This window comes from Cupressus sempervirens, chromosome 5 (assembly GCF_028749045.1).
Source record: "Cupressus sempervirens isolate cs-2001-9-10 chromosome 5, ASM2874904v1, whole genome shotgun sequence".
Lineage (NCBI taxonomy): Eukaryota > Viridiplantae > Streptophyta > Pinopsida > Cupressales > Cupressaceae > Cupressus > Cupressus sempervirens.
In genome coordinates this window covers 272,693,672-272,715,163 of record NC_143122.1, presented here as the reverse complement: position 1 = coordinate 272,715,163, position 21,492 = coordinate 272,693,672, and the positions used below count along the sequence as shown (strand labels likewise).

Sequence of the window (21,492 nt, the reverse complement as noted above, 5' to 3'; positions counted from 1 at the left end):
CTAAATAGAGGGATACAATACATTTTTTTATTGCAAACAATCAAGATTAGATGATGGTATGGATTGAACAATGTCAACATTCTGGCCTTGGTTAAAATGGGAATCTACATCTTCATTGGTTAAACAAATTCATTTTAATGGAGATCTTGATGTTACACAAAAGGAAATAGATTTAGCATAGGTTTAAGAGATCTCTAGGTACTTATAAGTTTGTTAATCAATTGTATGTCTTTGAACTCATGATGGAATAATTTATACATGTTTGACATTATTGTAGGTGAAACACCACAAGGCTAGGTTCTACAATGGTTATAAATTTTGCATCAAATATTTAAATGACACAAAGAGAATTTGTGACTCTGGGATAAGTCCAGTCTTCCACGTGACCAATATTTCATCTAGAAATGACATACATCCTCAACAATCTTAAAATTGATATTATGGAATTTTTGTTGATATACTTGATTGTGACTTGAATTCCTTGAAATTAATTCTCTTCATAGCTAAATTGTACAGACTATGACTCAATCAAAATGATCCTAATAGAATTGTTAATGAGCATGAGAATGGATTTCCAATGATTAACACAAGCTTCTTTGAGCCAGTTGGGGATGAGCCCTATGTTATTCCAAGCCAATATAAGCAAGTATTTTACTCAAAGGTTCCACATAAATTGGGTTGGTCATTTATTGTGAGACATGATCAAAGGGGAAGGCCAATAAAGCATAATGTGATGGAAGGAGAAGATATCGAGGAAGAGGAAGAAGTGGATAATGATCAAGAGGTAGTCGATGATGCTCCTAAAGAAAATGATGCTACTATTGATCATAGTGATGATACTTCTACTGATCACAATGATGATGATGATGATGATGACGATGATGATGACGATGATGATAATGATGACGATGACAATGGTAGCTACCAGGACAGTGGTGGTAACAATGTTGTCGACGAAGATGATCATAATGATGAGATGGATGAAGAATAATATTAATGTATATTCAACTGAACATTTTCTATCCTATTTTTTTAATTTTGAATTATTAATACAAGTAAACATTTTAAATTGAATTTGATGTAGTAATACAAATTTAACTATAATATGTGTTGGGATTAATAAAACATCTTGTATTACAGTTGTAGGGGATGTCGATGATGAGCATGTTGAGGTCCAAGCTGGTGGGAAAGATGATGTAGTTGGACAAGGTAAAGAGCTCTACAATGTTCTTTAAAATCTTTAAAGTCTCAATTATTTTAAATTTAACCCTTTTATTTGTTATTGCAGAGGACTAACCTTTGCAAAGGATAGTGAGTGCATGTTCATGGGTGAGAAGAAATATCAATGATGACATGGATATGCCTTTGTGTTGTTGGCCCTAACTAGTAGAGAATATTAAACTATTATCGAAACCAAGTGAAGCTCGATATTAACCTATGATTGCATGACAACTAACTTTGAGATTATGATCATAAACTGTATTCTTATAGTGGACAACCTCGCCAAGATGGGAAATGTGATGCCTACCAAATGAATTTTATGGAAAAACCAATGTGAGAGTGTTAAGCATATTTTTATCCATTGTCCTTTCATTAGCACTATCTGGTCTCTTTTCCTATCTTTTTTCAACATGTCCTAGTGTTTCCTTCCAAAATTTTGAGTCTATTTGAATAATGGCACCTTGGGATGTTAGGGAGTGATACCATGACTTCATGGAATTGGACCTTACCACATGTGTGTTGGAGGGTTTGGAAAGAGTGGAACAATAGAATTTTTAGGGATAAGGAAACTAAGGTAGATAGTTTTTCCACAAATGCCTTAATGCCTTGATGGAAAACTACACCAATATCAAAGATCTTATCCCCTCCCTTGGTACAAATGGAAGGGACAATAACAAGATGGATAGATGTAGATGGACTCTTCTTCTTGAGAAAAGGCATAAGTATAATTTTTATGGGGTGGCCAAAGGCAACCCAAGAAAGGCTGGGGTGGGAGGCATCATCAGAAATTCTTTTGGTAAAGAGATTTTTGTAGTTGCTACCCCCCTTGGAATACAAACTAATCATTACACAGAGGCTATTGTAGCTCACCATACTATTAAACTAGTAAAAGAAATGGGAATGAAATATCTCTGTCCAGAAAGAGATTCAAAAAATACTATTGATTGCCTAAATGAGAAGAAAAAGCCAACATGGATGACTAAGAATATCATTGATGAATGCATCCATAATCTCAAGACCTTTGAAAAGCCTATGTGGCACATGAGTATTGGGAAGCCAACCAAGTAGTCAAGTATAGAGTGAAAGGGAGGAACAAGAGCAAGGCTATGAGCAACTCAGAACCAACAAATATAGATGCTTAATCATATGTTAGGATAGGAATGTGGTGTGGTGGAATTTTGACACATCTTCTACCAAAATGGGGATCAATAGAGAGTTGATCACAACTCAAGTCAAAGAGAGTGAAGAGGGAAAAATCCAAATGAAAGAGTTGATCGACCTTGCCCTAGTTATTTTTAGCAACACCACTAAGGAAAACCTAAAAATGGATGTCCTCAACAATGCCAAAATAGTGTGGTGGATAGCTTTTGCACCATTGAGTGGATTTTTCATGAAATCCAAGACTCAAATATAGGGTGAATAGCCTAGAAAGGGAGAACTACAACTTGAAAAATAGGATACCAAAAGAAGAAAAGAGCATCAACAATAAAGTGGAGGAGGTCAAGAACAAGTTTCAAATGATGGAGAGCTCAATGCAAATTATAGTGGAATAAAGCTATAATATTCTCAAAGAAGCCAATGAGAATATTAAGCTTCTCATTAACAAAATAGAAAAGAAAAGAATCAGTAAGGAGGACCTTGGCCCCACAACACAAAGGATAGGACCCCTGATGATAGCTTGAGGAAGTGCACTAGATCCATCTTGAGGAAGAAGGACATCCTGGAACCTAATTAGGAACTCTCAGACATGAAGTGGCAGGTAGATTGTTAGAGCTAGAAATCAATGCAGTATAAATGTTGACAGATATCTCTTGAGTTCCCTAGCTTTTCTTGGCTAGACCTAGTTTATCTTGACTCATTGGCTTCTTAATGGTTTTATACTTTAGTGTGGGGGGCTATTTCATTTGGTTGCTTTTAGTTTCTTTTGATACTTTAAGCATTCTTTTTTTGTCAGATCTATGTATTGTATGGGTTTTAGGGCCCTATTAAAACCTATTTTCCTTAATCAAAAAATTTGAGAATATATTTATTTTATGCAATGTAGAAGGATGCCATAGTCAAACTCATTTATTCATGAAATTAGGTTGTAGTGTATGAAGTATTTGAAATAATGGCTTTCTATGAGATTGGCTCAAATTATTCCTCTCCAAGGTATTCTATTATTTCTATTTATCTACAATCATGTTTCATTGCATTTGATAACTTTTGTTGTAAATTGGGAGACATGAAGAAGAATTTGAATAGTGGAAACAAATGATATTAGATCATTCTAAAGTATGCATTTATTCATGAACTATTCTCATTATTTCTTTTGAGTGTGGTGATATGTTGAATAATATTACAGGGAGGAAGCAGGGGATTGTAAAGTCTATATGACATGAAACACTTAATGGAGAAAGTAGGTAACGTTTATAATCCTTGCTGCAAATTACAATATGCAAAAGTTCAACTTCATTGTCTACATCTTTAGCTAGGTTTATATATGATATCTACCGATTTGGATTTTAAATTTTACTTTCAAAATACTTTGGTTAAATTATAATGTATATGTGAATATTTCAGTTACTATTGCCAAATGCCAAGTTCACCTTTTTATCTTAATATTTTATGATATTTCACACTTTTCTACTAGTAAATTTGCAAGCCATTCTACTCATTTTCTATTGTCCATGCTCATTAAACATCTTGATCACAAAAATATGGTGTAGCAACCTCAAATGCATATTAATATTATTGAATTTTTTGCTATCCTTGCACAACAGTCATAGTCACAATCTTTTGTAGCAATGGTTGGTTAATGTCTAATCGGGAAAAGCATTTGCACAAGAGCATGCATTGCACTTATGTGGCTTCCAATCTCAAAGATGATATAAAAAATTGGAACAAGTTTTTTTAGGCTGTAATTGAAGAGTATCTAGTGCAATTTACAAAAAAGTTGATAAATTTAATAGGTTTTTTTTTTTTCTTGAATGCACATACTGTTAGAAAACACAGATGAAATTAGTATTAAATACTAACAAATATGTAGAGTTGGTCAATATAATGCAAAGTTCAACTTGTTTAGATACAATCCTAAAGAGGTGCCAAGAAATTGTTTGAAATGTTGCTTCTCCTATAAATCATCCAAATAATCTATTCTCCACAATCTCTCTTCCTCAAATTCCCATTATGATGACAAAAAATCTTCCACCAAAATTATTTCAAGTCTCATAAAACTCTATAGAAACTTCTCACAATACTCTCGTCAAAATGCTTTACAAATTTGCATAGTTCTCTATATACTCATAAATCTATCCATAGAAGCCTTCATAAATGTGTATTTTATCTTTGCTAATAGATCCACATTAATATTGTGTGTGCTTCCTTATCCACAACCCATGCTCTTTCCAAGATCACAATATCTTTTATATCTTGACACCTTCATGAAAGAATGCAGATTTTTTAATCAATAAAAGGCTATAACTGGTGTTTACTTTATAGAATCGTTAGGAAAAAATGATAATTAAAAGGATGAAATACAATCTATATGATTAGAACATCGTTTTAAGCATTTCTAGAGAATACTTATCTAGCCTTATCTAGAAAAAATTGTCCACAAACTCAATAAGTGATTATCCTTCAAAGAATAAAAGAAGGAAGACAAATTTCATACAGAGGATTATCATTACCTATATTCAATAGAGAAGCAACATTTTGTACTTAAAAAATATAGAATTAAATAGTATTCACTATTATTAAAAGATATTCCCTAAATCAAATTATGTAACAATATTATAATCATGTATGTAGTAGTCACAACAAAGAGACAAATGTAGCTATTGTCTCTACTATAAGAAAAAAATTGAAGAGAATTTCAAACAAAAGAGTTTTAAAGTCATACTTTCCTAAAAATATACACTAGGGATAGATCAATCATATTTCTAAGAAACATGATAGCTAATTGTTCTAAAACTATGATTACCATATAGCCTTGAATGAGGACACTCTATCTATGACATGCACATTTTGCCAGCTACAAATAACAATCAAAGGAAGCTGCCGATTGACTCATCATAACCAAAATGCATGCAATTTGATCACAATGTATAAGAAAAGAAATGTGTGAAAAAAACACAATGTATGACCCAAAAGGAGGAAAACATTGATATCAATAGAAAATTCAAAGCAATATCTGCACCTATCAAAATTGAGCATACCACTAAAACTTCAAAACTAAAAATGCCTTGTGGGACCTAGAGTTTTCTTCTTGATTGTTGAATCTTCAAACATTCTTAATAATTGACTTCTTATTGTCATAGCATATTTTGGTGTACTTGTATATTTAGAATAATCATTCTACTATATATCAAACTTCCATAATAAAGTTGAACACACACTAAAGATTGTTGATCACTAAAACGTGACTATTCAACATAAAGATATAGCAAACTTGCCCAAACATGAAAATAGAAAGAAATGTCAACCATAATAGAAATGAACATACACTGGCAATAGTTGATAATTTATCCTTGAACATACAATTATAAGTAAAGGATAGAAATTAGTAATATTTTGATCCCCTCCCGAACTACATTTATGGGACTTTTCTGAAAAATAAATGTGGTTAAAGCTCTATTCTTACATAGCATGGCATATTTAGATTTGAAAAGTCTGGAGTATTGGATTTGTTTCTACTACTATAGAACCATCTTTAGTAGACTCAATGTTGTTGTAGTTTTGAAATACATTGTTCAAGTTTTCCAAGATTTTCCAAGATTTTTATCATGTCATGACTCTATATAGCAAATAAGACAATGGAACTTAGACTAATCTCTATATAGTATGAAATCTATCTCTCTATCCACTCAAATACTTTTAGTCAGCAACTAAGTAGATTGGTATGCAAAATAGAAAAAAGGTGTTAAAGTGTGTAGAATTCAGATAACAATAGTATCCAAGAAATTTAGGATTAGAGCATTGATGGTCATTACTTTTCAAACAATAGTGTCTTCTTAACCACATGCATGTCTATATTAGTTAGTTACAGCTAACAATGAACATGTAAACAATAAATATATATATATCTGGAAAATATTCAACTTCAGTACAACATATATGTATAAACTTGAACAAGAGATGCACAAAATTGTACTTTTGCCCTTTCCATATGATAGTTTGTAATCTCTTTCATATGAATGTGTAAAATAACTATTATAACTGACTTCTAATGAATATGGAGTAGTAACTCTACTTCTATGATATGCTAGTTGATAGCTAAGGCCTGAGAAAAGGAGATATTACCCATGGATTGAGGGTATGTGTAGGATCATGGTGGGCCAAACTATGTCCTCTAGTGGAAAAGATAAATCAAGACATTAATGTTAGTCAACTTGATGTGAAATCTTGAACTGGTTATGAACCTTATATCAAAATTTTGTAAGAATAGAATTTGTAGTAAATAGAATTTACCTTCTAAAATGCTATCATTTTCTGATAAAAAAATAATTAATTGGTCAAAATTTGGAAATTCAATACAAAAGTACAAAATATTTTAGGAAAAAATAAGTAGGTGTATGTCTGACCACCCTAATCATAATCAAATAAAAAAGGTTTGAATTCTAGATATAAAGAGTAAACTCATGCCCTAATGTGATGCATATTTTTGTGGTAATTTTGTTCCAAGGAAACAATTAATTTTGAATTTTCTACTACAACATATTTTACAATAAAAAAACTCTCGTGTTTGACCACCTTAACTCATTGAAAACTATACAAAATTAAATTTTTTTTTCTGATCAATAGCAGGAAAAAAGTATAGAATGTGTCACATCTTTTAGATTTTGAGAAGGTTATACCATTTTAAAGTTATAATTTTTTTCAATCAGTACATAGATCAACACTTAATATATAAATCCATTAGAAAATAAGTAATAATTACTTACTAAACCCATAATTTAACATCAATTATATCGATGGAAAAATGATAAATTCCTTAAGAAACCTTTTTCATTTCATCAAATTCAGATGAAATTTGATTTTTTTCATATCACTACTTTTTGGCACATCATGATCCTACACATACCCTCAAACTAAATTTTAAATAGCAATATGTTAATACACACATAGCAATGTAATTACATGATGAAGATCTTATTTACATAAATTGATTATCAATGTTAACCACTAATTCTAATTGAGCACTCCTTTAATTGGTAGTTATGATATTTAAGTTAAACTAATTGTAACCATTAATCTCTTTTATATGAACATGTAAAATAATTATTACAACTAGCTTCTCATGAATATGAAGTAGTAAATCTGTTTTCATTATATGCTAGTTGATAGCTAAGGCTCAAGAAAAGGGGATGTTACAAGTTGGTCCCTATTTAGACTTAGCTATTATTCCTATAGTGGTGGATGTTGTCCCTGTTGAAAGATGTCCACCTTCTCTTAGCACTAAAGACTGAGATTGAGATGGAGGGAAATGTGCTTGAGTGAGTGCTCTAGCAAGACAATTTTTTGTGTTCTTTCTTATTGCAACGTGCTTCCCCTATACTATGATTTCTATATATTTTCTTATATTTCTTTAGATGATCCATATAGCTCTATTGGTAGAAGGTGATAAGAAAATTGAAATGTAGTATCATTCTTCATATGTATGTCAATTATTCTATATGGTGTATAGGTGCTAGTGTTCATAATTGTATCCTTGTGTTTGTATGCATCTGTGACATGGTAGCACCAATTTTTTTTGTCTCTAGGATGGTAGTCCAAAATGACACTTCTTCATAACTCTTATGTGTCTTTCTTCCATTATTATGTAGTTCTACTTCCTTTTGGGAATCATGACATTTCATACTTGATATAATACTTACATATTATCATATGATCATACTAATCCCCGAGTTAGTAAATCCCTTTGTTGTCTCTATATGTTGTGTGCTTATTTCCATTGATTTGTCTCCTGTTGGGGTCATTTCATAGTGGAAACATCTCTTAGTGGATGCACAGATACTATGTTAATTCTATTACTCCTATTAAAGTATTGAAAATGACTTTAACGTGGGGACATCTATTTTGCTCATCTTTTTTTCTCCTCAAATATATGCATTACTTCTTCATCACCTTTTTTTCACACATCTTGTGGATCCCTTCATGGATTATACACAATCCTAAAGAAAGGATTCTCCATGCAAACCTTCAATTTAGGAATTGAGCATCCTTAAGATTGGATTTCTCTCCTTTGTAGACATAAATGTTAAATCTCATATATGGGCAACAAATCCAGACACATGTTAAATCTTATATATGGGTAACACATAATAATTTTATAAATATCATATATAGGTAATGCATTAAAGCACAACATGCTAAATCCCATACATAGGTAACACATTTTATTCTCTAATTCATAATGAAATGTACATTTCTGAATGAAAAATTAATCATACATTTATCTTGGAGTTAGAAAATATTCAATCCCTTGGGGGGCTGATGGATTCTTTGTTTCCTTGATTGTGATGAGATTATTTTATATCTTATGGTCTAGTTATCGAGAGTTTGGATTATTTTTTAATCACAGGGTGGTACCTAAACATAAAATAGTGAGCTTTACTAAAACTTTAATAATTCTTTTAGTTTATGATTTTTCTTAAATTAATTTATATATCATCAATCTACATGCAATTATTTTTAAGTTAAAAATAATAATTTTTGAAAAAAGTAAAATTTTAATCAAATTATGTTGTTCATACATGAGAAGTATTAAAAATTAGCTTAATATCTAATTAATAATTAATAAAAAACAAATTACATAATTAAAAATTAAGAAAATATATTCTCATCATTATTTGAGTGCTAGATAACTTCCTATATAAGCATTTACAAAAAATCATTAATTTGTCTCATATTATGGTGTCTGTACACGAGTGTGGTATGGTCCTGAAATAGGCATTTTGAAAAAGTAGTCATTAAATATTCATACCAAAAAAATGTATCATATGGGTATACAAATAAACTAAAAAGTAGACTCTAAGCACTACAATTTGTATTATTGATTTTTGTTGATATTCAATCTCTAAGTGCTTAAAATTTTGATATTAATTGACAAGAAATAACAAAAATAACAAAAACACTTGAACTTTTTTCCCAAAAGTGAGACCCAACTTATAACACTTAGCCCACATACACACAATATCATATCACACTCAAACTCTTATGTTATCGAGAAATCAAGTTTTCAAGAATTCAAACAATTCCTCCATTGAATATCAAGGATTCAAGCATTTCAAGGAATTGAAGGAGTTTATCTAGCATTCTAGTTCTTCTTTAGTATAATTCAGAAGATCCTTTTTTACATCTTCTATATCCATTCATCCTCATTCCTCTTGATCCAATTCAATTGGTAAAGAGATCATTGGAATTGATTTAAGAGATCCTACTATTGTAAGGTGAATTTGCGTATCTACTTTATGCTTCATCAATCCTTTCAATTTTAAGGCTAATTCCTAAATTGGGGTTTGACCAAGGCAAATCCCCCATAAATAAAACAAAGATACACTTATTTTTCAAGTTTAAATACACTTTTTGTCAATCTTCAAAACTTTTTTTTCATTCAAAGACTACTAACTAGGGTCATATTTCTTCCATGCTACCTAAAGTCATTCCTATTGAGAAATTTTTACTCTTCCAAATAGCTAAGCAATTTTAGGGTTTTGAAAATCTTATAGTTCCAAGTTTAGGGATAAAATTATTCACAAATTAGAGTTGTGCAAACATCATGAAATTAGATTCAAAGATATTCATTCTTAAGGTAATTCCTATAATAACCTTCTTTGTTTCAGCACATCTACTTTCTAAATCTAGTGTTCTAATTCCATTTCATAGCTTTTTCTACATTAAGGCATATATAGATCTTGCATTATTTCTCTAATTCTATCATATTAGACATTATTTTCCATCAATTCCCCTTCATCACTTGGTTGATACTAGTCTTCCAATATCTATTTACATTAGACTTGGGATTTATTTCCTTAGACTTCCCTTTGTGGTGTTAAGTTATGTGATGAACTTAGGTTTACTTTACTCAATTTACATTTTTCCCTACATAGTCTCATGTTCTCTCTAAATAATATATTCATTTTCTTTATAATTTCCAACTTATAAGAAAGAAAATGATGCTTATACAAAATTTCCAAGCATAGATATTTCATAATTACAAACTTGAAAGCATATTATATTTTATATATAGGTGTGATCAATGCTCTTACACACGTTAGAGAATTAAAAAATCTAACAGGCGTAACAACACCTAAGTTGTAACAGAATCGGTCATAGCTTATTATTAAATGTCCATCCTCTTATACCTCATTGTTACATGATTGTGGACACCACTTTATCAATGTAATAATTATTTTTGACACATGCCCATTTTTACATAGAATTAAATTATTACATATTATACCTTCTCATATGATTTTTTCATTTTCATAAAACTTATTCAACCTCTAATATATACTACTTAATATGTTAACACAAGATAAAGAATCTCTACTACAAAGTGAGAATTCTTATCTGATGATGACAACTTGCCACATTAGGTCACATTAAAAGATAAAATATTATGTGAAATAAAATACAAAAAAAGTATTATAAGGATTAAATAAATTAATGTTAGAAAATGCTAAGCTTAAAAATCTTTAATTTTCAACACATTTAGAACTATCGCGATTTTTATTTATTCTTATGGCTGATGCTTTCAGCAGATTCTTCAATAGATCTTCACAATTGGGCTTATGGCAAGGAGTTTTGATTCCTCATACATCTATTACAGTTACCCATTCCCTATTTGCTGATGATACTCTTCTTTTTGGTACGTCAAATTTAAAGGAAGCTAACCATATTAAATATGCCTTGGATCTATATTCAGAAGTTTTTGGTCAGAGAATCAATGCCAAAAAATCCAAAATTTTCATTTTCAACACTAATGATGCAGTAGCTCAGAGGATTTCTTCAAATTTTGGTTTCCCAGTGGATCACCTCCCATTATTTTATCTTGGAATTCCTTTTTTTATGGGAGCAAACAAGACAACTTTTTGGCTTCCTATCATTGACAGAATTAGGGTAAGATCTCTACTTGGAAAGCTAGATGGTTATCTTTGTCAGGCCCTATTTTTTTAATTAAAGTTTTCCTAACAGGTATCCCAAACTATTACTTGTCAATTCTCAATGCTCCCTCTTCTAAAATTTTGCAAATTAAAAAGATTATCAAAGACTTTATATGGAAAGGAAATTTGTCAGATGAAAAGAAGCTTCCTCTTGTTTCTTTACTTGAAATGTCTCATGATAAGGCATTTGGGGGTGTGGGGTTGCATGATATTGCTACTATAAATAAGGCTTTTGGGGGCAAGCTTGTGTGGAAAATGTATACAAAATCTCATGAAAAATGGTGTTCAATCATTCAAGGAAAATACTTAGATTCTCCAAGTCCTTCCAAAATTTTTACTCTGTGTAATCCTCCTTTAGGTTCAGCCATATGGAATTTTATGATCTCTTCAGAGGATATTGTTTGTAATTATGTTACTTGGGAAATTCACAATGGAGAGAAATTAAAGTTTTGGGAAGACTCATGGAATGGATTTCCCACTCTATGCAGACAAGAACAGTTGGATGAAGCATGCCAAGTCCTAAAAGCTGAGTGGGGCTCCTCTTTTTGGGACTATGTTTTAGCTATTGAAATTCATTCAAGAAGTGTTCTCTAGAAAGAACCTCCAACACATCTTCTTAGTCAGCCAAGTCCCCTTTCCTTGAGGGACTCTCTTGCTGAAATAATTGTTTTTCTTTCTAATAGGGAAGATATAGTTATATGGGCCCTGACCAAAGGTGGTGATTATTCAATCAAGGAAGGTTATTATGGTCTTCAACAAGCATATAATTCAAGCAAGAAGTGTAGAGCTTTTTCCTTTTGTTGGAACTCCACTGTGTTGCCTAAGGCTGGATGTTTTGCTTGGCTAGCCCTTACAAAAAGAATACTCACCAGTGAATAGTTGTCCAAGCTAGGTATTGTTGAATCTTTTATTTGTAAATTATGCAACAAGGAGCTAGAATCTATAGATCATCTTCTTCTCCAGTGTCCCTTTGCTTATGAGTGTTGGGTTTTTGTGTTGAACAAGATTCAAATGTCTTTGCCTTTGCCAAATAGTCTTTGGGACCTATTTCAATCTTGGCTAGTTATATTCTCAAGATCTCTATTTGCTAATATTTGGAAGTGCATCCCACCTACTGTGGTGTGGACCATCTGGTGAGAACGTAACAAGATCATTTTTTGCAATGAAAAATCAAACCTAGAATCTGTTCTAGATGGGATTGAGAATGCAATTTCAGAAAGAGTAAATGCAAATATGTTCAATTGTATGAATAATATTTCAGTTTCTACTTGGGATTATCTTCTTCTAAAACTCTGGAAACAAATTAAGTTACCTCCAGGTTTCTCTGCAAACTAGAATTCTAATCATCAATTTGATACCAAGTCAAGAATTATCAATAAAACTCATAGTCTCACCTTAGTATGAAATTTGTATATCATAGATGCATGGAAGGTCAACTAAATATTTATCCTTCTATTGGTCTCTCCTTCTCATCCTCTCTAAATCTCCTTATTTGTTTACTAATCTATCTCACTATTTATATATTGTTCTATCGTATCTTGTCTATCTCTTCCTCTTCACACCTCCCTATCTATCTCCCTATATCGATTTGTATGTTTACATCTTTATTTCTCTCTACCTATCTATCATTTTTTCTCCAATCTTTTGTCTCTATATTGATCTTTATTTCTATCTTCCTCCCCCCCCCCTCAATATCTAAACAAATATCCCTCTCTATCCATCCATTACCTCCTTCAATCTTTCCATCTCTCTACATACCTAATATATTCCACATGTTTAGGTGGTATCATATCTTTACTTGTGTCTTCACATAAATCTTCATCTCTATCTCTTTCTCCCTCCCTCCATCTTCTCTAATTCTCTCTCTCACTCTTTATCTCTCACAATATATGCCATATCTATCTGTATGTATACATACTTATGTATATTTGATTTATCTCTATCTATATATTTATTTCTACCTCCCTCCTCCTCTTGATATATATCTCCTTATCTTTTTATTTCTTTTTTAATCCATCTGACTATCTATATAGTTCTATTTAGTTCTATCTTCATTCTTATCTTTTGATCTTTTGATCTCTATCTTCCCAAATCTTGTACTAATATATGTCTCATCTTGTACAACTCTTTATCTCTCTGTCTTCTCTTTCATTCTCCCCCTCCCCTCTTCCCACCTCCCTTCCCTACTCTATTTTCATCTCTCTATCTCTAAATACACATCCCTCTCCCCATTCATTCATTCATATGTTCCTCTTATTACTTCAATGTCTCTATAGACTCACTTTGTATATAGATACCTTTATAATTCTATCCCTTCACATTTGGAAAGATAGGTAAAGAAAAAAATACCCATATAGTAAGAGGGAGAAAGATAATTGTGTGTGTGTTTATGTGGGTGTGAGATAAATGGAGATAGATATATATAGATAGAGAGAGACATAAAAATACAAAGATGTGAGACTAGAGAGGTTTAAAAAGTGAGAGATAGAAAGAGATGGAAAGACAAGGAATCAACATCGAAAGGAAAGGCATAAAGATTTATATAAATTGGGAAAGATGTAGGGTGGGAGAGAGGGAGTTGATAAAGACAAGTAATGTAGAGAGGGAAATATAGATAGAGAGAGGGGAAAGGGATATATTTAGAGATAAAAATGTTTAAAGATACTAATACAGATGAGAAGGGAGAAATAAAAATAAGGAGTGGGTATGGGTATTTCGTAAATGTAGATATAAAGATGAGGAGAAATAGGAAATGAATGGATGAGATAGATGTGATAATAGAGAAATAATGGTCTAAATATGATACATTACATGTATTAAATATAATTATACTGATTCAATTTTTCAATTTTCTAATTAATGATTATATATACTCATCCTTTGTGTTAGTCTTGTACCACCTATCGATCCACAATATAGAACACATCTATTACTAGATAGGTAATGAGTTCAAGAGTCCAAGAGGAAATCCTTCATTTCTTCTTACCAAGATCCAACTGTCAACCTTGACAATCAAAATTTGTAAGGGTTGGTAATGGAAGAAGTCTCGTTCAGGAAAAATGAGAATGATCGACACACATTTCATACATTCAATCATCTTGCATAGAAATCAAACCATTGATTTTGAAATCAAATGGTCTTCACACCATCTTAAGCCATCACATCACCTTAAATCTTGACTAGTAAACCATAACGGGGAAATAAATTATATATAGAAAGGCAACATGGTCTAATGGTGCAATTCAATAAAGCGTGTCAAATAATTTTGCAAAGCTATATTTGGCACATTAAGAAAAATAATAAAGCTCCAATTTTTAATACAAATGGCTCTTTTCCCACTCAGCTGGCAAATAATGGATCTCCTATTTTTTTCATTCAAATGAAAAGATGGCCAATTTGAACTTCAATAATTTAGGTGGAAGCATTTCATGGAATAGAGAAAAAGAATGAGGTAAAACCCATCTACATCAACACAAAAAAATTAAGTTTGGTATTGCTGAAGAAAAAGAAAATTTCAAATCTTCATAATGTTATTTTTGAATTTTCATACTATCAATCTACTTCTCCAGTTTAGTGTCAAGTTTATTTTTACATTACTGACAATTCTTCAACATAACTATAAACTATAGATTTGGCTTTGCCTACCCTAATACTAAATTTAAACATAATTATAGTTTAACTATAACATTATCTATAGTTGAATTATATAATTAATTATATGAATATATGGAGAAATATCACAAAATTATTTAATTTAACATTTTAAAATTATATACTGATAAAATTAAATTTGCAACTTAAAGAAATGCGTCAAAGTCATTTTATAAGACATTGCAAGTTATATTTTATTATTTACAAATTTCTTGATGAAATTATAAATACTATTTTTTCTACAAATATTTAAAAAATTGTACTTAATAACTTCTATTTAAATGATGAGGTAACATTATTATATAATGAAGGCAATAAATATGTTATCAAGAGTACAAAATATTTTATATTTTATGTTTCCCATGAAAATAAAAATTCCTTTTTCACTATTCAATCTTCAAACAATCTATAGTAATATGGTTAAGATTAGACATATAGTAAAAAAATAAATAATTCAAATGAAAGTATATAATGAATTTTACACAAAATCATAAAAAGATAGAACATTGTCTTTATATAATTTTAATTTAAAAATATACGAAAATCAAATCTACACAAATAATTACTCCTATTGCATATAACTAAATTTTCCATTATTGTATTTTGATTTAAAATTTTGTTGCACATATTTAAATGAATACTAAATAACTCATTTATGTCATTCATATTTACAATGCTAACTTATACATATAAAATATTGCACAGTGACTAGACCATACCACATACATGATAGATTTATTGCATTAATTAGGTATAAGTTTCTATGTTTAGTGTAAATAAATAAATAAGTTAGATATATAGTTGCTCAAAATAAGTAGTTTTTGCAAGGAAAAATAAGGTTATATAAAGTTGTTCACATATCAATGTGAAATATTTCAAAATCATTTCAGTATAAATTATGTATGTATTTGAATGTATCCAAAAATTTTGAATCAATAAAATCATCATTTTATATTTTAGCTCTTTCATTTGGTATCAAAGCAGATTGATCAATGGGGAGTAGAGTGCTTTTAATGGATTTTAGATGACCCAAACTCTAGTTTTTGTAAATAAAATAGGAGGCTGGAGGCAATGGAGGTTGGAAAATTTTTATCATCTCGAGCTAGCTTCTCACTTAGAGATGATCATTGCATGGGAAGCAACTATTTGTGTCCCTATAAAGTTGGGGCTAGGTAGATTCATCCCTAAAGAGAAGAGGGGACTTGATAGGTGTGTGTCCCTGAAGAAAAGAGGGGGCTTGGCTACGTGATTTTCCTTCTATGGAGTGAGCGGGGGGGGGGGGCAAGATTTAAAGAATGACATTAGAGACACTCAGAGGAGATGTCAACTTTCAAAGGAAAGGCGTCCATGTGTAGACATATTAGTGGTGATTGTTTGCATGACACTTGAAGACGCATTAGACACACTTGGAGGAGATGTGGACTTTCAGAGGAAAGGTGTTTCATGTGCAACACTAGAGGAGACATCAGGCACACTCTGTGGAGATGTGAAATTTTGGAGGAACTATGTCTCATTGTGTAAGGGAGGTGGAAACAATGTTATCATGAGGACAACCTTAGGATTTGCAGTTTGAAGTTGGGATATGAGGAAAACTTCAGGATTAGGATTTTCAATCTAAAGTTGTAGAGACAAAATCTACTTTCAAAGATTGGTGAAGGAGCTTTGTCAAAGTTTCGGAGGAATAATTTTGGTGAAGGCTTTCACTTTTATTCGATTAATGTAATAAGGGAGGATTGTTGGACTTATTACATTAATTAGGTTAGTCTCTAGTAAGTCAGAATGGTAGATCTGTTGGATTAATGTAATAAGGGGGAAATGTTAGATTTATTACATTAATTAGGTTAGTTTCTAAGCTTAGTTTAAATAAATAAATAAGTTAGATATATAGTTTCTCAGAAGTTATTCCCGTAAGTAGTTTTTGTAAGGGAAAATAAGATTATATAAAGTTGTTCACATATCAATGTGAGATAATTCAGAATAATTTCAGTATCAATTTTGTATATATCTGAATGTATCCAAAAAATCTGAATCAATAAAATCAGCATTTTATATTTTAACTCTTTCAATACAACACAATTTTTTGGTCACAAACAAAAACCTCAACTTTCATTACTCATTAAGAAACTACAAATAAAATATTGACTGTTTTCAATTATGTATAGTGGATCAAACCACATACAACATAATGATTTGTCACATACATGACCTTATTTATTTTTTATTATTTGGAACTTGTTTAACACATTTCCATTTATTTCTTAGAAATTTCTATAAGTGTTTGAAGGAAAGGTAACTCGAAGATTTTGTAACTTTTGAATCCTACTTGGTCAAACAAGTCCTTAAATTCTTCCTCTGTTCTCTCCTTTCCACCTATGCAAGCAGCCATCATTGCGATATCAAATAGTAATCCAGCTTGCCTCTTCAACCCTTCTTTCTTCTCAATGACCACATCAACCATTAATATCTTCCCATCATGTGATAATGTATCATAACAATTTTTTAAGATCTTTATACAATGTTCATCATCCCAATCATGCCAAATCCACTATATAGATAACAATGAAACATTTCATTAGACTGCCATTTGAAAACTCAACTTTAACCTAACTTTAATTTCAATCAAAAAAAAACTTTTAAAAGTAAAATATGGCATCTGCTGAAGGAATTTTTTCGAACATATTACCTTCCACGTTGTCGATTCCTGCAATGTTAAATCTCTATGAATAATAATAAAAATTGTATTTGTGAGCATCTTCTAATGTTATAATTGCTAACATGCAAGTCTTGATTGGTGAGAATCTATGGAAGTTTAGAGATAGAAGATTGTTACCGACCTTGTATGGGAGCAGCAGTACTTATAACATGAGGAAGGTCAAAATTGATGCAATGAATGTGTGGATATTCTTTCACAATTAAAGATATTGCAGAGCCAAACCCTCCTGCGACATCCACTACACTCTTGAAGTTCTTAAACCCATCATAAGTCTTCACCACAGAAGCCATTAAAGGGCCAGTATCACTAGCCATGCCGTCATTGAAAATCCTGTTTGGCTCAGAATTGTTGCTCATGTACTCAAATAAGTTCATCCCATGGGCTTTCGTCAACGGATGGACACCATCTATGACAGAGTCATGGAGATGCTGATAAGCATCTACTACACACTTTACATTAATGGCCACCGCAATAGGTGCACATGATTGTTGGGCACCATTTTTGACAAGAAACTTAGAGAGGGTAGTGAGGCCATACTTGTATTGGGTAGTGTCACCATGATGTGCTGTGCTCTCTTCTTCGAAGATTCCCATGGAAGCCAGAAGCCTCACGATTCTAAACAAGTACTCAGTGTGGGCAGGTTTGTTGGTGGAAGTAGAAATATGTGAAGCAATTTGCTCGACACTCAGGGGATTATCACCACCATGGATGGCAATAATGTCAGGAATGTTAAGTAAAATAGCAGCCCGAAGGGCCATTGGCTTTGCTGCTAAGAGAGTGATTTCATAGAGTGCGAGATGTGCTTCCATGGGAGTGCGAGATGTGCTTCCATGGGAGACTCTGAATTAGCCATAGTTTGCCTCATCTAATACAAACTTTGTCAATTTATAGAAAAATCATGGGCACAGCAACAAGGTCATCAAATTGGGTAAATGTCCAATCGATTGTCTGGTCAAGCGGTTCATGCGCGGCGTTTATGTTTCCACATTTTGTTCCCAACTATAACATCTGATAAGATATTGCGTTTTTCCATTCTTTGATGGATGCCGATAACCTCTTACAAATTAAACCATCATTCAAACGCTAATGGCGACTCTTCCTTGAACGAGACCAAACGGAGAGAACAGATGTAATAATATGTCAATATGAAGCCGCCTCCAGCCCTCTGCACGGACGACAAGATGGTGGTCGGTCACACAACTTTAATTTATTAATTAATTTAAAAATCACACAACAATCTGTGATTTTTAAATTAATTAATAAATTAAAGAAAACGACAAATCTAGTGCATTCTGTCGGCAAACTGCAATTTATTCTCGTTTGTCAGGCTTTATATTCACGTAGGGCGTGACATGCAAAGCCTGAGGCCGATTGGTGGAATGTGGACGGATACGATGTCTTCGATGGTCGTCCGTTCCCCTTAAACAAATGACAACCGTTCATATAGAAAACATAATTAATGTAATATGTAACGTATTAGAGAGGAAACTTTCTACGGATTTTTGTCCATTATTTTACTGCTTTTTAGTCAAGTCACATTGTTTCTGGAATGTTAATAGTCCACTGAAATGATGGCAGAAATCCAGCGTTAGTCTTGCACGTAGTATGTGGAGTCTACAACAACAGCTTTAAATAATGGAAATGGTCCCCACATGTAAGTTATTTGCCCACAATTTATGAATTCAAAGCATTCTAAAGCGAGAAAATAATATTTAACCTGCCCCGCGGGTGCAAAGTCTTCTATCTTTGCCCAGAGAAAAATTATAGTTAATAGACTCCTGCAAAACTAGTTCTCCCATCCTTCCTTCACGTGCCAAAGCCATATATATGTTTGATAGTGAAAACAAGTAATACTTGTAGACTTGCTAGATAATTTGACTAGCATTAATGTTTCAAATTCTAAAGGAAATAATTTTTCAACTGTTTCTTAATGTCTTCTAGTTAAGAGAGAAGAAGTGTTTGGAAATCAAACATATTTTATTCTAGAGTTATATTGGTTATAAGGCTTATGTAGAAATTGTTTATATGTTTTTAATTTTAAGTTGGTGAATGACTTGTATGTCAATGAATTATTATTTTATTATTATTAAAGATCTGCTTTATACAGGTTTAATAAGCATGAGTTTTAAGAGTCTACTAGATAATAATGTTCTAATGGTGAGGACTATTTGATTTCAAAATCGACGGTTTGATTTCTATGCAAGATGATTGAATGTATGAAACGTCTATTGATCATTCTCATTTTTCCTGAATGGGACTTTATTCCATTACCACCCCTTAAATATTATGATTGTCAAGGTTGATAGTTCGATCTTGGTAAGAAGAAATGAAGGATTTCCTCTTGGACTCTTGGACTCATTGCCTATCCAATAAAAGATGTGTTCCACATTGTGGATTCATAGGTGGTGCAAGACTGACACAAAGGATGAGTGTATATAATCATTAATTAGAAAACTGAAAATTTGAATCGGTATAATTATATTTAATACATGTAATGTATCACATTTAGATCATTATTTCTCTATCATCATATCTATCTCATTTATTCATTTCATGTTTCTCCTCATCTTTATATCTACATTTATGAAATACCCATGTCCACTTCTTATTTTTATTTCTCCCTTCTCATCTGAATTAGTATCTTTATATATTTGTATCTCTAAATATCTCTCGTCCCCCTCTCTCTATCTCTATTTCCCTCTCTACATTACTTGTCTTTATCAACTCCCTCTCTCCTTCCCTACATCTTTCCTAATTTATATAAATCTCTATGCCTCTCCTTTTGATGTTGATTCCTTGTCTCTCCATCTCTTGCTATCACTCTCTCTTTCTAAACCTCTCTACTTTCACACCTTTGTATTCCTCTCTCTCTCTCTCTCTCTCTCTCTCTCTCTCTCTCTCTCTCTCTCTCACACACACACACACACACACACACACACAGAGTTATTATTTCTTCCTCTTCTATATGTGTATTTGTTTCCTTACCTGTCTTTCCAAATGTGAAAGGATATAATTATAAAGGTATCTATATACAAATTGAGTATATAGAGATGGAGAAGTAATGAGAGGAACATATGAATGAATGGGGAGAGGGATGTACATTTAGAGATGGAGAGATGAAAATAGAGTGGGGAAGGGAGGCTGGGGGGGGAGTGGGTGAGAAAGAAAGAGATGATAGAGAGATAAAGAGTAGTACAAGATAGGACATTTATTAGAAGATTTGGGAAGATAGAGATCAAAAGATTAAAGATAAGAATGAAGAGATATAAATAGATATATATAGATAGTAAGATGGATTAAAATACAAATAAAAGATAAGGAGATATATAGTAAGAGGAGAAGGGAGGTGGAAATAAATCGATACGTAGAGATAAATCAAATATAGATCAATATGTATACATACAAATAGATATGGAGATTGGGAGAGATAAAGAGTGAGAAAGAAAATTAGGGAAGATGGAGGGAGGGAGAAAGAAATAGAGATCAAGATTTATGTGAAGACATAGATAAAGATATGTGGTTTAGGATTAACCTTGGATAGAAATCATAATTACATGCAAATATAATCAATATCAGAAAATAATAGATCGCACATAAGAGAACACAAGACACTACGATTTAACATGGTTCACCCAATCCTTGGGCTATGTCCACCAACAACAAGTCCAATATTATTATTATCTAGTGATTACAACATAATTAAAATTCGTAATCCCTTACAACTCAACACCACTGCAAGAACCAATTTTTACCTCACACCTT

General features: G+C 31.8%; 1 protein-coding gene and 1 pseudogene across 4 annotated transcripts in view; one reads left to right on the top strand and one right to left on the bottom strand.

The window, feature by feature from the left end:
* Positions 1 to 21,492, top strand: part of LOC149555626 (flavone 3'-O-methyltransferase 1-like) — a 121,038-nt pseudogene that overhangs the window by 86,652 nt on the left and 12,894 nt on the right. The gene's annotated exons all lie outside the window — the stretch shown is intronic.
* On the bottom strand, positions 17,381 to 18,600 carry LOC149555627 (flavone 3'-O-methyltransferase 1-like). 3 transcript variants are annotated; one of them, XM_089833665.1, is made up of 3 exons: positions 17,852 to 18,600; positions 17,701 to 17,718; positions 17,381 to 17,562 (listed from the first exon to the last, which is right to left on the bottom strand). In XM_089833665.1, exons 1-3 carry the CDS (start codon positions 18,537 to 18,539, stop codon positions 17,549 to 17,551), a joined length of 720 nt encoding a protein of 239 aa, XP_089689791.1. In that variant the 5' UTR covers positions 18,540 to 18,600; the 3' UTR covers positions 17,381 to 17,548. The 3 variants fall into 3 exon arrangements, with proteins under 3 accessions (XP_089689791.1, XP_089689793.1, XP_089689792.1); XM_089833667.1 differs by having other exon boundaries at positions 17,701 to 17,734; positions 17,852 to 18,599; XM_089833666.1 differs by lacking the exon at positions 17,701 to 17,718 and having other exon boundaries at positions 17,852 to 18,599.